General features: G+C 52.0%; 1 protein-coding gene across 1 annotated transcript in view; it reads left to right on the plus strand.

Annotated features, from left to right (window-relative positions):
• IQCH (IQ motif containing H) overlaps positions 1-12327 on the plus strand; it is a 142949-nt gene that overhangs the window by 18017 nt on the left and 112605 nt on the right. The window contains exons 4-5 of the mRNA XM_008268850.5: positions 32-70; positions 11379-11930. Of these exons, the coding sequence (XP_008267072.3) occupies positions 32-70; positions 11379-11930 (591 nt within the window). The remainder of the gene's footprint in view (positions 1-31; positions 71-11378; positions 11931-12327) is intronic.

The following is a 12327-nucleotide window of genomic DNA, read 5'->3' on the forward strand; positions in this document are numbered from 1 at the left end:
GATTTAAACTGTGCCTCGCTCTCCGTTGCAGGGGAAGGGCAGGAGGTCAAGAGGACAGCACACTCAGAAGGTCTGTAATTTGTGTGACTAGTTGAAATTTGGGGTCTGTCACCTGATGTCCCTTCCTTTTGCTGCAGGGCACTAGTGTGGGAGGCCGCTTGACAGCTGGAGATGGCCACAAAAGTTCTCTGGCGCTTCCTTTATAAAATAAATTAGATCTGTGTTTTCAGGGAAAAAAAAAAAAAGCCATGGTTCATTTAGAGACAAAAACCTTTCTCCGCCCTCTCTCGGGACAGAATTTCCTTCTCAGGCTTCTGTCCAAGCAGATGATTTAGCATCCTTAAAAGCTGGCCGGGCCTCATCAGTCTCCAATTAGAGAGCTCCATCATTTGAAACTACGCCTAAAAAAAGAAATAAAATGCAAAAATTAATTCAGCCGTGCCCCTCCGCATGTGTTTGCATGGTGCACACTTGTCTAGGTGCACATATACATGAGTGTGTGTGTGTGTGCGTGTGTGTGAGAGAGAGAGAGACAGAGGGAATGTGTGAATATTGTAGGAGGTGAAGGTATGGGCTTTAGAGTTAAGCTGGTCACAACAGCTAAGGTAACAAAAAAGTTGGCCCAACGAAATAGTCCCCAGAACCTGGCAAGTCTGTGCTGGCCTCGCACATTCGCCTGCACCATGCAAAGCTAATAACAGCCCTGCACTTGAAACAGGGATGTGCCAGGTCCTCCTCCTTGTTGCAGAGTAACTTTGAGCAGGTTCTCTGGACCTGTCTTTCCTCGTCTGATAGAAGGGGATGACACCTCCTTTCTCACGGGGATGCTACAAGGATCAGATGGGTTCATATGTGTGAAGGCATCTTGGAATATATGGCAGTTGTTACACTAACTCACTGGTCCATTAAAAAAAAAACAAAACTGATCCATGGGGCTGGTGCTGTGGCATAGCAGGTAAAGCACCGTCTGCAGCACCGGCATCCCATATGGACGCCGATTTAAGTCCATCCAGCTCCCTGCTAATGTGCCTGGGAAGGCAGTGGAGGAGGTCCTTAGGCCCCTGCACCAACGTGGGAGACCTGCAAGAGGCTCCTCACTCTTGGTTCCTGGCTTCCGATTGGCCCAGCTGGGTCATTGCAGCCATTTGAGGAGTGATATCTCTCTCTCTCTCGTTCTGCCTTTCAGATAAATAAGTAAATCTTTTAAAAAAGAAAAATATACCATCTAATGTTTTGATATATTGATTAATTTCTTTTTTTTAAGATTTAATTATTTATTTGAAAGTCAGAGTTACACAGAGAGGAGAGGCAGACAGAGAGAGAGGTCTTCCATCCGCTGGTTCACTCCCCAATTGGCCACAATGGCCAGAGCTGCGCCAATCGGAAGCCAGGAGCCAGGAGCCAGGAGCTTCTTCCGGGTCTCCCACATGGGTGCAGAGGCCCAAGGACTTGGGCCTCTTCTACTGCTTTCCCAGGCCACAGCAGAGAGCTGGATCGGAAGTGGAGCAGCCGGGACTAGAACTGGCGCCCATATGAGATGCCAGCGCTCCAGGCCAGGGTGTTAACCTGCTGTGTCACAGCGCCGGCCCGATACATTGATTAATTTCTAAAAGCATCTTCTAGGCCTTTTTCTTCTTTTTAAAATAGATTTATTTATTTATTTGAAAGGCAGAATGCAAGAGAGGGAAGAGTCAAAGAGGGAGGGAGGGAGGGAAGGAAGGAGAGATCTTCCATCTACTGGTTCACTCCCCAAATGGCCTCAACGGCAGGGGCTGGGCCAGGCCAGGTCTCCCAAGGACCCAAGGACTTGAGTCATCTTTTGCTGCTTTCTCAGGCACATTAGTAGAGAGCTGGTTCGGAAGCAGAACAGATGGGACTCGAACCAGCACTCTGAGAGGGGATGCTGGCGTCACACGCGGAGGCTTAACTCACTGAGCCGCAATGCCAGCTGCAGGCCTGCATTTTGGAGGGAAGTCAGTCACCCTTTTCCAGGAAAAGGGGCCACCTCTCAGACTCCTGATGTGTCTCAGATCGGCGATAGGATAGGGCTGCCTAGCGAGGATTTCATGAGGGTCCTCCAGAATCCAGACAGCTGGCTCCCAGATAAGCTGATCAGACAATTAGATCCTTCCCCCAGCTTCCCTCGACTTTTACTGTGAGGAAATGATGAGCTTGACTCTGCACCGCCAAAGTGGAACGTGATTTGGGAAGGCCAAGGCAGTACCTGGACTATTTATAGCTGCTCATGTCCGCCGAGCCTGCTCCGCTTTCGTGGCTCTGAGGACCTTCGGTTACTCACCCCCGGGGCCTGCACACTGTCCCTGCCTCATTGCCCCTGTATCCCCCCAGGTGGTGAAGGGGTGGGGACAGAGCTCTCCCCACACAGGGGCCAGCTTTGCAAACATCACTCCTCCTGCCAGCACTACTGTGGCAGCTGGCACGGTGTCCCAAGCTCTGTTCTAATGTTGGAGGTGGATCACCTCACGTCGTTTTCACAGCATCTCTGCATGTAGGTCCCACTCTTCCTCCCATCGTACCCTGGGAACTGGGTACAGAAAGGTCTAGTCATCCAACTGGTAAATGACAGAGCCACCAAGCAAAATGGGACCGTGTGACAGGCAGGTCCCCAAGGCATTGGGAATTTTTATAAGCCTTAATTATTTTATTTATGTATTTTTTTTTATTTTGACAGAGTTAGACAGAAAGAGAGGCAGAGAGACAGGTCTTTCTTCCATTGGTTCACCCCCCCAAATGGCCACTACGGCTGGAGCTATGCTGATCCAAAGCCAGGAGCCAGGTACTTCCTCCTGGTCTCCGATGCGGGTCCAGGTGCCCATGCACTTGGGCCATCTTCCTCTGCCCTCCTGGGCCACAGCAGAGAGCTGGACTGGAAGAGGAGCAACTGGGACTAGAACCTGGCGCCCATATGGGTTGCCAGCACCGCAGGTGGAGGATTAACCAGGTGAGCCGCGGTGCGGGCCCCGCCTTAATCATTTCTAATGGAACTCTTTCTCAACTTTGTCACACTGCCTGCCTCCTGTACTCTGTGTGTATTCAACAATGAGTTTCACACATGCAGCCCTCAGTTGCTGTGTCTTCTTTGTTTTCAGTATCAGTAGTTGTGACTTTTGCTGTCACATCTGCTTTTCGGTCTCCTAGATCCATGACCCAAATAAACACACTCAAGAAGGCAAACACGTTTGAGCCAGTCAAGCTCTCCCTAAGGATCCAAAGAATGAAACTGAACCAAATTGAGTTTGTGATAATTATTCCAAGAATTCGAGGAATCTTTATTTTCAGGAACCTACTACAAAAAGTTTGAAGTTTTGAGGCAAGAATTTGGCTCAGCAGCTAAGACACTGCCTTGGGCACCTGCGTCCCAGGTCAGAGTGCCCGGGTTTGCGTCCTGGCTCTGCTCCGAGTCCAGCTGCACACTAGCGCACCCCCTGGGAGGCAGCAGTGCCGGCTCAAGTACAGGGGTCCCTGCCACCCACATGGGAGACCCAGATTGTGTCCCTAGCTCCCTTTGGCAGGCATTGGGGAGTGAACCAGCAGATGGGAGATCTCTTTTTCTCTTTTTGTTCTCTGCCTTTCAAATACATTTTTAAAAACTAAGAAAACAAAAGGGTGGAACTTTAGTATTTGGGTTCCCTCCTTGAGACGGAACCTTTTTTTTTTTTTTTTTTTTTGACAGGCAGAGTGGACAGTGAGAGAGAGAGACAGAGAGAAAGGTCTTCCTTTGCCATTGGTTCACCCTCCAATGGCTGCCACGGCTGGCGCGCTGCACACGGTGGCCGGCGCACCACGCTGATCCGATGGCAGGAGCCAGGTGCTTCTCCTGGTCTCCCATGGGGTGCAGGGCCCAAGCACTTGGGCCATCCTCCACTGCACTCCCTGGCCACAGCAGAGAGCTGGCCTGGAAGAGGTGCAACCGGGACAGAATCCGGCGCCCCGCCCGGGACAAGAACCCGGTGTGCTGGCGCCGCAAGGCGGAGGATTAGCCTAGTGAGCCACGGCGCCAGCCTGAGACGGAACCTCTTGACTCAAGCGTGTGGGACATTCTGGAATCTGCGTAGCCCGACTTCCCCTCCCCAGAGCTCCAAAATTCAGACTCCCAGGACCTCAGCACAGCTCTGTGTTGGAAACCCAGCTCACCTGGCTGCAAGCCCATCTACTCATTCGGTCATTCCTCCGTTCATTCATCCAGCTCACCCTTGTTGATCTTTTACTGCATGCCAAGCTGCGCTCTAGTCTCTGGGGACCCCAGCAGTGAGCAAAGCAAACTTAGTCCCTGTCTGTGATTCACAGTTGCTTAATGCAACATCAGAGGGGAAAAATAAGGCAGAATACACACGTAGGTGTAGCGACTGTAGCAAGGTGTGATGTTCGAACTCTGCAAAATGTATTCTTTTGTGACCCGTAATCAACAGACTTGCACCATGCAAATTTTTTTGTTTTTGTTTTTGTTTTTGTTTTTCACTCGGGAAGATCCAGGCACGAAGCTTGGCCTTGGTGGTGGTGGGGTCCTTTCTGACAGGTGCTCTCCGGTAGGTGACTGGGACAGACAACAATGTTGTGTCTTTGCTCAGAGACCTGGGAATCCAGGCTGTGTTTGAATCCCATCCTGCTGGTTCGCCTAATCCATCGTCACTGTCCCGAGTGGTCCTTAAGTGTGTCACATTCTCTCAGGGGCTGTTAGAAAGGTAGCAGAGAGGACGAAATTAAATCAAGGCAGCGCTGGAGTGAGAGGCGTTTCTAGGAGAGGGGATTCCACATTTGACTGAAAGCAACTCCGTCTGTTGAAAAAAATCGTCACGATTCTCTTCTGTTTGGTCCTCAACCAGAATTTGACCCAGTGGGTGTTAGGGTTCCACGAGGGAGCGTCGGAGGAGGCCATGCGTCTCCAAGGACATATTTCAGAGTTCAGGAGGACTCCTCTGAATGAGGACATCTTTCAAAGCAACGGCAGGAATGATTTCTAGAAAACTGCTGCTGGTCCGAGTGGCCTTTACCATCCATTCACTTCCTTTATGTGTCTCTGCGCAATGATTTTTCTATTTTTTTCTTAAAGATGTATTTATTTATTTCAAAGATGGTATTACAGAGAGAGAGAGAGAGAGAGAGAGCAAGATTCCATCTGCTGGTTTGGTCCCCAGATGGCCACAATGGCCAGAGCTAGGACAGACCGAAGCCAGTTGCCAGGAGTTTCATCCTGGTCTCCCACGTGGGTGCAGGGTCCTAGCACTTGGACCATCTTCCGCTGCTTCCCCAGGTGCATTAGCAGGGAGCTGGATCAGAAGTGGAGCTGCCAAGTCTCGAACTAGCATGCATGTGGGACGTCAGAGCTGCACGTCTCAGCTTTACCCACTATGCCGAACACTGGCCTGAGCATGCTCTGTTTTGCCTTCCCTTTTTAAAGGTGAAGGACTCTGGCTCTCCCTTTTAATTGACACGTGAGACTTTGGTAGTTTCTGGGTCTTGCAAACTGAGACTCATTTTGTTGATTTACAGATTATGGGACTATCACCTCTCTTAGGAGTTCTTGCCCCATAAACCACCCCTCTCCCCCTACACAGAGGTGATGTGGGCAGCTGTTTATCCATTTTGGTTTGAAAGCTGCTCAGAAGAAATTTCTTTATAAAACAGTAGCAAAATCACCCTGGGCCGAGATCCTTTTCATGGTACTCAAAGCACTGCCATTGAAGATAATGGCCTTGGTTTGATGCCTTTACCAACTCCAGGAGTCTGTTAAAAAGTCAGAGCCCAGGGGCTGGCTCTGTGGCACAGTGCGTTAACGCCTTGGCCTGAAACGCCAGTGTCCCATGTGGGCGCTGGTTCGAGACCCGGCAGCTCCGCTTCTGATGCAACTCTCTGCTATGGCCTGGGAAAGCAGTAGAAGATGGCCCAAGTCCTTGGACCCCTGCACCCATGTGGGAGACCCAGAAGAAGCTCCTGGCTCCTGGCTTCGGATGGGCACAGCTCAGACTGTTGTGGCCAATTGGGGAGTGAACCATCAGCTGGAAGACCTTTCTGTCTCTGCCTCTCTTCTCTCTGTGTCACTCTTTCAAATAAATAAATTAATTAAAAAAAAAAAGACAGAGCCCAGCCAGGCGTTGAGCCCAGCAGTTAAGATGCCCACCTGCCACTCTGGGGTGCCTGGATTTGGGCCCCAGCTCCAGCTTCCTGCTGATGCAGACCCTGGAAGGCAGCAGTGGCGGCTCAAGTATGTGGGTCACAGCTGCCCACATGGGAAACCTGGGTTGAGTTTCCAGCTCCTGGCTGCATCCTGGCCCAGCGCTGGCTGCTGAGGGCTTCTGGGGAGTGAACCAGCAGATGGAAGCTCGCCTGATATGACTTGCTGTCTTTCAAAATAAAAATAAAAAGCTAGCCGGCGCCGCGGCTCACTAAGCTAATCCTCCGCCTTGCGGCGCCGGCACACCGGGTTCTAGTCCCGGTTGGGGCGCCGGATTCTATCCCGGTTGCCCCTCTTCCAGGCCAGCTCTCTGCTGTGGCCAGGGAGTGCAGTGGAGGATGGCCCAAGTGCTTGGGCCCTGCACCCCATGGGAGATCAGGAGAAGTACCTGACTCCTGGTTTCAGATCAGTGCGATGCGCCGGCCGCGGTGGCCATTGAAGGGTGAACCAACGGCAAAAGGAAGACCTTTCTCTCTCTCACTGTCCACTCTGCCTGTTAGAGAGAGAGAGAGAGAGAAAGATGGAAGGGCACCTAAGACAAATTTCAGTCCAGCACAACTTAGGCCTTTCTGTGTGGACTTGGAATGTTTACAAAGAGGACTTTGTCTTGTAGCAAAAACAGCGTCCTAGAAGTTAAGGAGATCCACCAGCTGTTTTTGTGACCTTGGGCAAGTCATTGAACCTGCGGGAGCCTCAGTTTCCCCAGCTGTAGTAATAACCATGCCAATTGGGACTGAGGCACCGCGCAAGGGTGCATTGTCATTACCACAGCAGTTCTGCAGGGGTCTCACACTTCTACAGGTCAGAAGATCTAGGTTCCGAGAGGGTGACCCCTCACCCAGGAGCATATAACAGATAGGGACCAGGACTGGGTATGAACCCGGGATAGCTGGACTTCAGGGCCAAGGCTCATTTCCCTGGGCCCATAATAAGCAGATCAAGCAAAAAGCAAGGCCAACGACCTTCAAGATCCCTCATATACAAAAAGTCAAGGCTATGATTATGCTAAGCCCTGATTAAGTCAGCTTCTTTGTCCATGTGGTGTTTAGCTTTTGAGCAGTTCTAGCCAGCCGATGTTTGTTCTGTACAAAACCCAACACATCATGTGCCCTCAACAAAAAAAGAACAGGGTCAGACAAATGGCACCCCTGCTCTTTGGGGAGTAATCAATGCTTTTTTTTTTTTTTTTTTTTTTTGCTTCATCTCTATGAGTTACAGTCATCATCCTGCCTTCCTGTTTTATAAAAGATTTCTTTATTTATCTGGAAAGAAGAATGAGAGGGGGGAGGTGCACACACACACACACACACACACACAGAGACCTTCCACATACTGGCTCACTCCTCAAATGCCTACAATGGCTGGAACTAGGCCGGGCTGAAGCCAGGAGCCAGGAACTCCATCTGGGTCTCCCACATGAATGACAGGAACCCAAGTCCTTGAGCCATCATCCACTGCTTTCCCAGGCGCATTAGCAGGAAGCTGGATTGGAAGCAGGACGCCTGATATGGGATGCAGGTGCTCCAAGTTGCAGCTTAATCGCTACACCACAACCCCCTCCTTTGCCTTCCTGGCTTGTTTTTTTTTTTTTTTCCTTTGTCTTGGATTTAGAATTTTCCCTAAATAGCTGCTCCAGAAACTCTCAAAGTTACCTAATTAGTGATTACCCTTTGCAAATGAAGAAGAGCATTTCCCAGCTAGTTGACTCAGTTAGTTAAGAGCCGGATGCTAATAATTAGGCCACAGCCACAGGTTTGGGCTCTGTGGGGGCCAGCCAGTGGGTGCAGGCTTGTCACAAAGCTGGAGGTGTGGCTGTGGTCCTGAGGAGGAGCTGGCGCCAGCGCATGCGTGTTGGCAATGTCCACCCCGTCAGAAGCAGCAGTTTTGCGGTTGAGTAGGTGATATCACAATGGGAGTGCAGTGCATCTTGGCAGGAAAGGGAAGAACCCAGGGAAAGTGAGAGGAGGAGGAGGAAGGGGGGTGGGGGGCACCCGCAAGGACTCGCAGGCACGCTGGCGGGGATAAATCCTCCGGGAAGAGTGACAGAGGGGCCCCGAGACGGAGCACCCGGCAACCTTTAATCAGGGCTGTTCCTCCTGGCGGGCTGGAGGCCGCTCCGTCTTCACCTGCGCAGAGGGCCTCGCGCTGCTGATGCACTGCTTTAATTTGGGAAGCCTTTCTCAGGAGAGGCATGTCCGTTCTCGCTCCAAGTCGGAAGTGCTCCCGAGTGTGGCATTCTCCGTGACAGATGTACCACAGTTATGCTTTCGCTGACTCCGGGCCCACAGCTGCCCGGGGCCTTGGTGGTCTATTTGATGTCCAAGGGTGTGTCTCCTTTGAGAGTCAGGCTTTGCTGGAATATCCTCCAGGAAGGCAGGGAGGTGCAACCCCTTTGTTCTGAAACAGCCCCAACCCAAGGCTCTGCTTGGAAAAGGCCTGGAGCGCATCTTCCGATGGCTGTCAGCCCCTTTGACCCAGCTCAAGGGAAGGCACAGGCAGCCGGAGACACAGGAGGCCTCTCCCTTCAGAACTTCTCCCAAGCTTGTTCCATTTCCACAGAGGGTCCTATCTCCACGTGACTCTCTGTAAAGATAAAGAACGTCAAAAGTATGTGGACAACTCCATGGCAACCAGATCCTCTGTCAAACCTCCCATCCACAGCTTCTTCCAAGAGTCTTGGGGCATTGCTGAGGGGCTCCCACACAGGACCGGCCAGCTCGATACATGCCCCTCTGTGATAGCTCAGTGTGTCTGTCCCTCCCTGATGACGCGCTGGCGCTTTTGCCTGGGTTCTCACCTCCCCGACACCAGCAGGCGGAAATGTAACCACAGGCCGTACCGTCGGAGCAAGTGCCGCCTGTCTTTTTTTTTTTTTTTTTTTTTTTTTTTGACAGGCAGAGTGGACAGTGAGAGAGAGAGACAGAGAGAAAGGTCTTCCTTTTGCCGTTGGTTCACCCTCCAATGGCCGCCACGGCCGGCGCGCTGCGGCCGGCGCACCACGCTGATCTGATGGCAGGAGCCAGGAGCCAGGTGCTTCTCCTGGTCTCCCATGGGGTGCAGGGCCCAAGCACCTGGGCCATCCTCCACTGCACTCCCTGGCCACAGCAGAGAGCTGGCCTGGAAGAGGGGCAACCGGGACAGAATCCGGCGCCCCAACCGGGACTGGAACCCGGTATGCTGGCGCCGCAAGGCGGAGGATTAGCCTAGTGAGCCGCGGCGCCGGCCCAGTGCTGCCTGTCTTCTACTGGGAGCTGCAACTGCTCCCGCCAGCCCGGGTGCCTGCTGAAGGAGGCGTTCCTTCTCCAACTCGCTCTCCCCCATCAAGAAGGAGGAATTGGCTTCCAGCTACCAAGCTGAAAGCATACAAAGACTCATCGCTTGCTGTTCAAGGAAATTCCGCCCCCTTTCGGACCCAACACTTGCTTTTCTGCGTTTTCACTTGAGACGACAATCTAATTATGCCACTGCCCAGAAATTGAGAAAAGAAAAAGAGAACCTGAAGGGTTCTGCTGTTCGTTTTTAAATTTCCTGTGTTTTCTTTTTTTTTTTTTTTTTTTTTTTTTTTTTTGACAGGCAGAGTGGACAGTGAGAGAGAGAGACAGAGAGAAAGGTCTTCCTTTTTGCCGTTGGTTCACCCTCCAATGGCCGCCGCTGCAGCCGGCGCACCGCGCTGATCCTGGCAGGAGCCAGGAGCCAGGTGCTTTTTCCTGGTCTCCCATGGGGTGCAGGGCCCAAGCACCTGGGCCATCCTCCACTGCACTCCCTGGCCATAGCAGAGAGCTGGCCTGGAAGAGGGGCAACCGGGACAGAATCCGGCGCCCCAACCGGGACTCGAACCCGGTGTGCCGGCGCCGCAAGGTGGAGGATTAGCCTATTGAGCCACGGCGCCGGCCCCCTGTGTTTTCTTATGGAGCTTTTATTGTAAGTGTATTTCTTAGCTCATTTTGCTCTTGGATAGTGTTCTGCCTTGAATTTGTTAATTACTCTGTTAACACTGAGGAAAGACAAAGCAGGAACAGTCTAAAGTAGCAACATTCAACACAGTGAGGCATCAGAGTCATTGATATTCTGATTGACTTTTAAAAAAAGATTTATTTATTTATTTGAAAGGCAGAGAGAGAGAGAGAGAGAGAGAGAGATCTTCTAAATGATGGTTCACTCCCCAATTGGCTGCAATGGCTTGGCTGGGCTAGGCCAGGCCGGAGCCACGAGTCAGGAGCTTCATCTGGGTCTCCCACATGGGTGCAGGGGCCCAAGCACTTGGACCATCCTCCGCTGCTTTCCTAGGCGCATTAGCAGGGAACTGGACTGGAAGTGGTGTGGCCAGGACTCAAACCTGGGCCCTTGTGGGATGCCAGCATCACAGGCGGTGACATTAGCTGTGTGGGCCCCCAGGAGGAGCTTTCAACAGATGCTCAGTTATCCTCAAGACTGCAAGGGGGGCCGGTGCTGTGGCATAGCAGGTAAAGCTGCCCGCCTGCAGTGCCGGTATCCCATATGTGCACCGGTTCAAGACCCGGGTGCTGCACTTCCGATCCAGCTCTCTGCTATGGCCTGGGAAAGCAGTAGAAGATGGCCCAGGTCTTTGGGCCTCTGCACCTGCGTGGGAGACCCAGAAGAAGCTCCTGTCTCTTGGCTTCCCATAGGCACAGCTCCAGCTGTTGCGGCCATCTGGGGAGTGAACCAGCAGATGGAAGACCTCTCTCTCTCTCTCTCTGTGTAACTCTGACTTTCAAATAAATAAATAAATCTTTTTAAAAAAGGAAATTATTAAAAAGAAAAACTGCAAGGGAAGGCTTCTCCCTGTTTGTTTCAGGCTTGGTGGCTAAGCTACGAACAAGGGGCCAGCGGTGCGTTTCTCTGAGCCCAGGAGCGAATGTGTGAGAATTCCATCGCTAGAGACTGAGGGGTCAGCTGACCATACCAAAGTATAACTGAGCACATAATTTCTCCATCTGTCTCCTCTAGCAGTTTTGTAACCCTTTACTAAGAATGTTCCTAGCCTTAAGTGACCACTAAGCTGTCCTAGTGACAGATTAGGTACCCTGTGTGTGTTTTGAATCAGTCCTGAGGTCCACAGCTTCCCGCCACAGAGCGGTAAATGATAAGGCCGTGTGCGTCTTGCCCACCCCCTGAATTCAGGCCATCACAGATCTTTCACACCTGCCCCATTTTCTTTCCGCAGTCCATGAAAATCACGACGCCTTGTAGACCTCTGAAGTCACCGTGGGATTACGCCTTCCCCATCTATAACGGCACCATCGACAAGACGGACCCAGACTTCTTAGCGTTCAAGGAGCATTTTAGCTCAGCCTGGGGGAGCATTTTTTCTCTGCTGGAACACCTGGAGAAGTTTCTCCGCGACTACGCGATCCCGGAAGTGAAAGTGAAAGGGACTAATCTGGTGGCCCTCCTTCCCGAGATGGAGCTGAAGCACAGGCCCACCCGGGAGGACCTCCTGTCCATGCTGGAGGACCCCGTTCGCGTCCAGATGCTGCTCAGTATCCCCGGGCAGAGGTTCAAGGGCCGAGAGGGAAAGTTGAATGCCGCCGTGAAGATTCAAGCCACGTGGAAGTGCTACAAAGAGAGAAGGCTGTTCCTCCTGTACCGCGCGCAGAAGTGGGCGTCAGGTGTCATTGCCATCGCCTGGCTCTTACACTGCCATAAGACTCGGCTGAAGGCCATCCTGAAGGAGTCGCGGCAGAGACACCTGGAGAACTTCCGCATCCGAGCCAAGGTGCGCGGGGCTGCCAGCTGTCGCGTCAGCCCTCTTCTTCTAAACATTTCCTGCTTGAGCGACTGCCATACGTTGTCTCTTATCTTCTCTCTCTCTCCCTCTCCCCCCTCCCTCCCCCGCCGCCATGGCCCTCCCCCTCCGCCTCCCTCGCGTTAGACTCCCCTCCACGCAGATGCACAGACCCCTACATTGGTTTTTGCATCATATTTGAGCCCTAACCGGGAACCTGGCCGTTAGCCCTTGCAAAAATCTGTTGCAATTTTTCGACAGGAAGGAAAACGTTCCTTCACTTTGACGGCAGTGGCTCTGTCAGAAAATCAATGTTTTCGCTGCGTTACCTTTTCTCCCTATATATACCTTCTGGCACTTTAATTTGCTAGGAAAAAAAAAATCCTCT

This window comes from Oryctolagus cuniculus, chromosome 12 (genome assembly GCF_051225735.1).
Source record: "Oryctolagus cuniculus isolate XC-2025 breed Fujian yellow rabbit chromosome 12, ASM5122573v1, whole genome shotgun sequence".
Taxonomy (NCBI): domain Eukaryota; kingdom Metazoa; phylum Chordata; class Mammalia; order Lagomorpha; family Leporidae; genus Oryctolagus; species Oryctolagus cuniculus.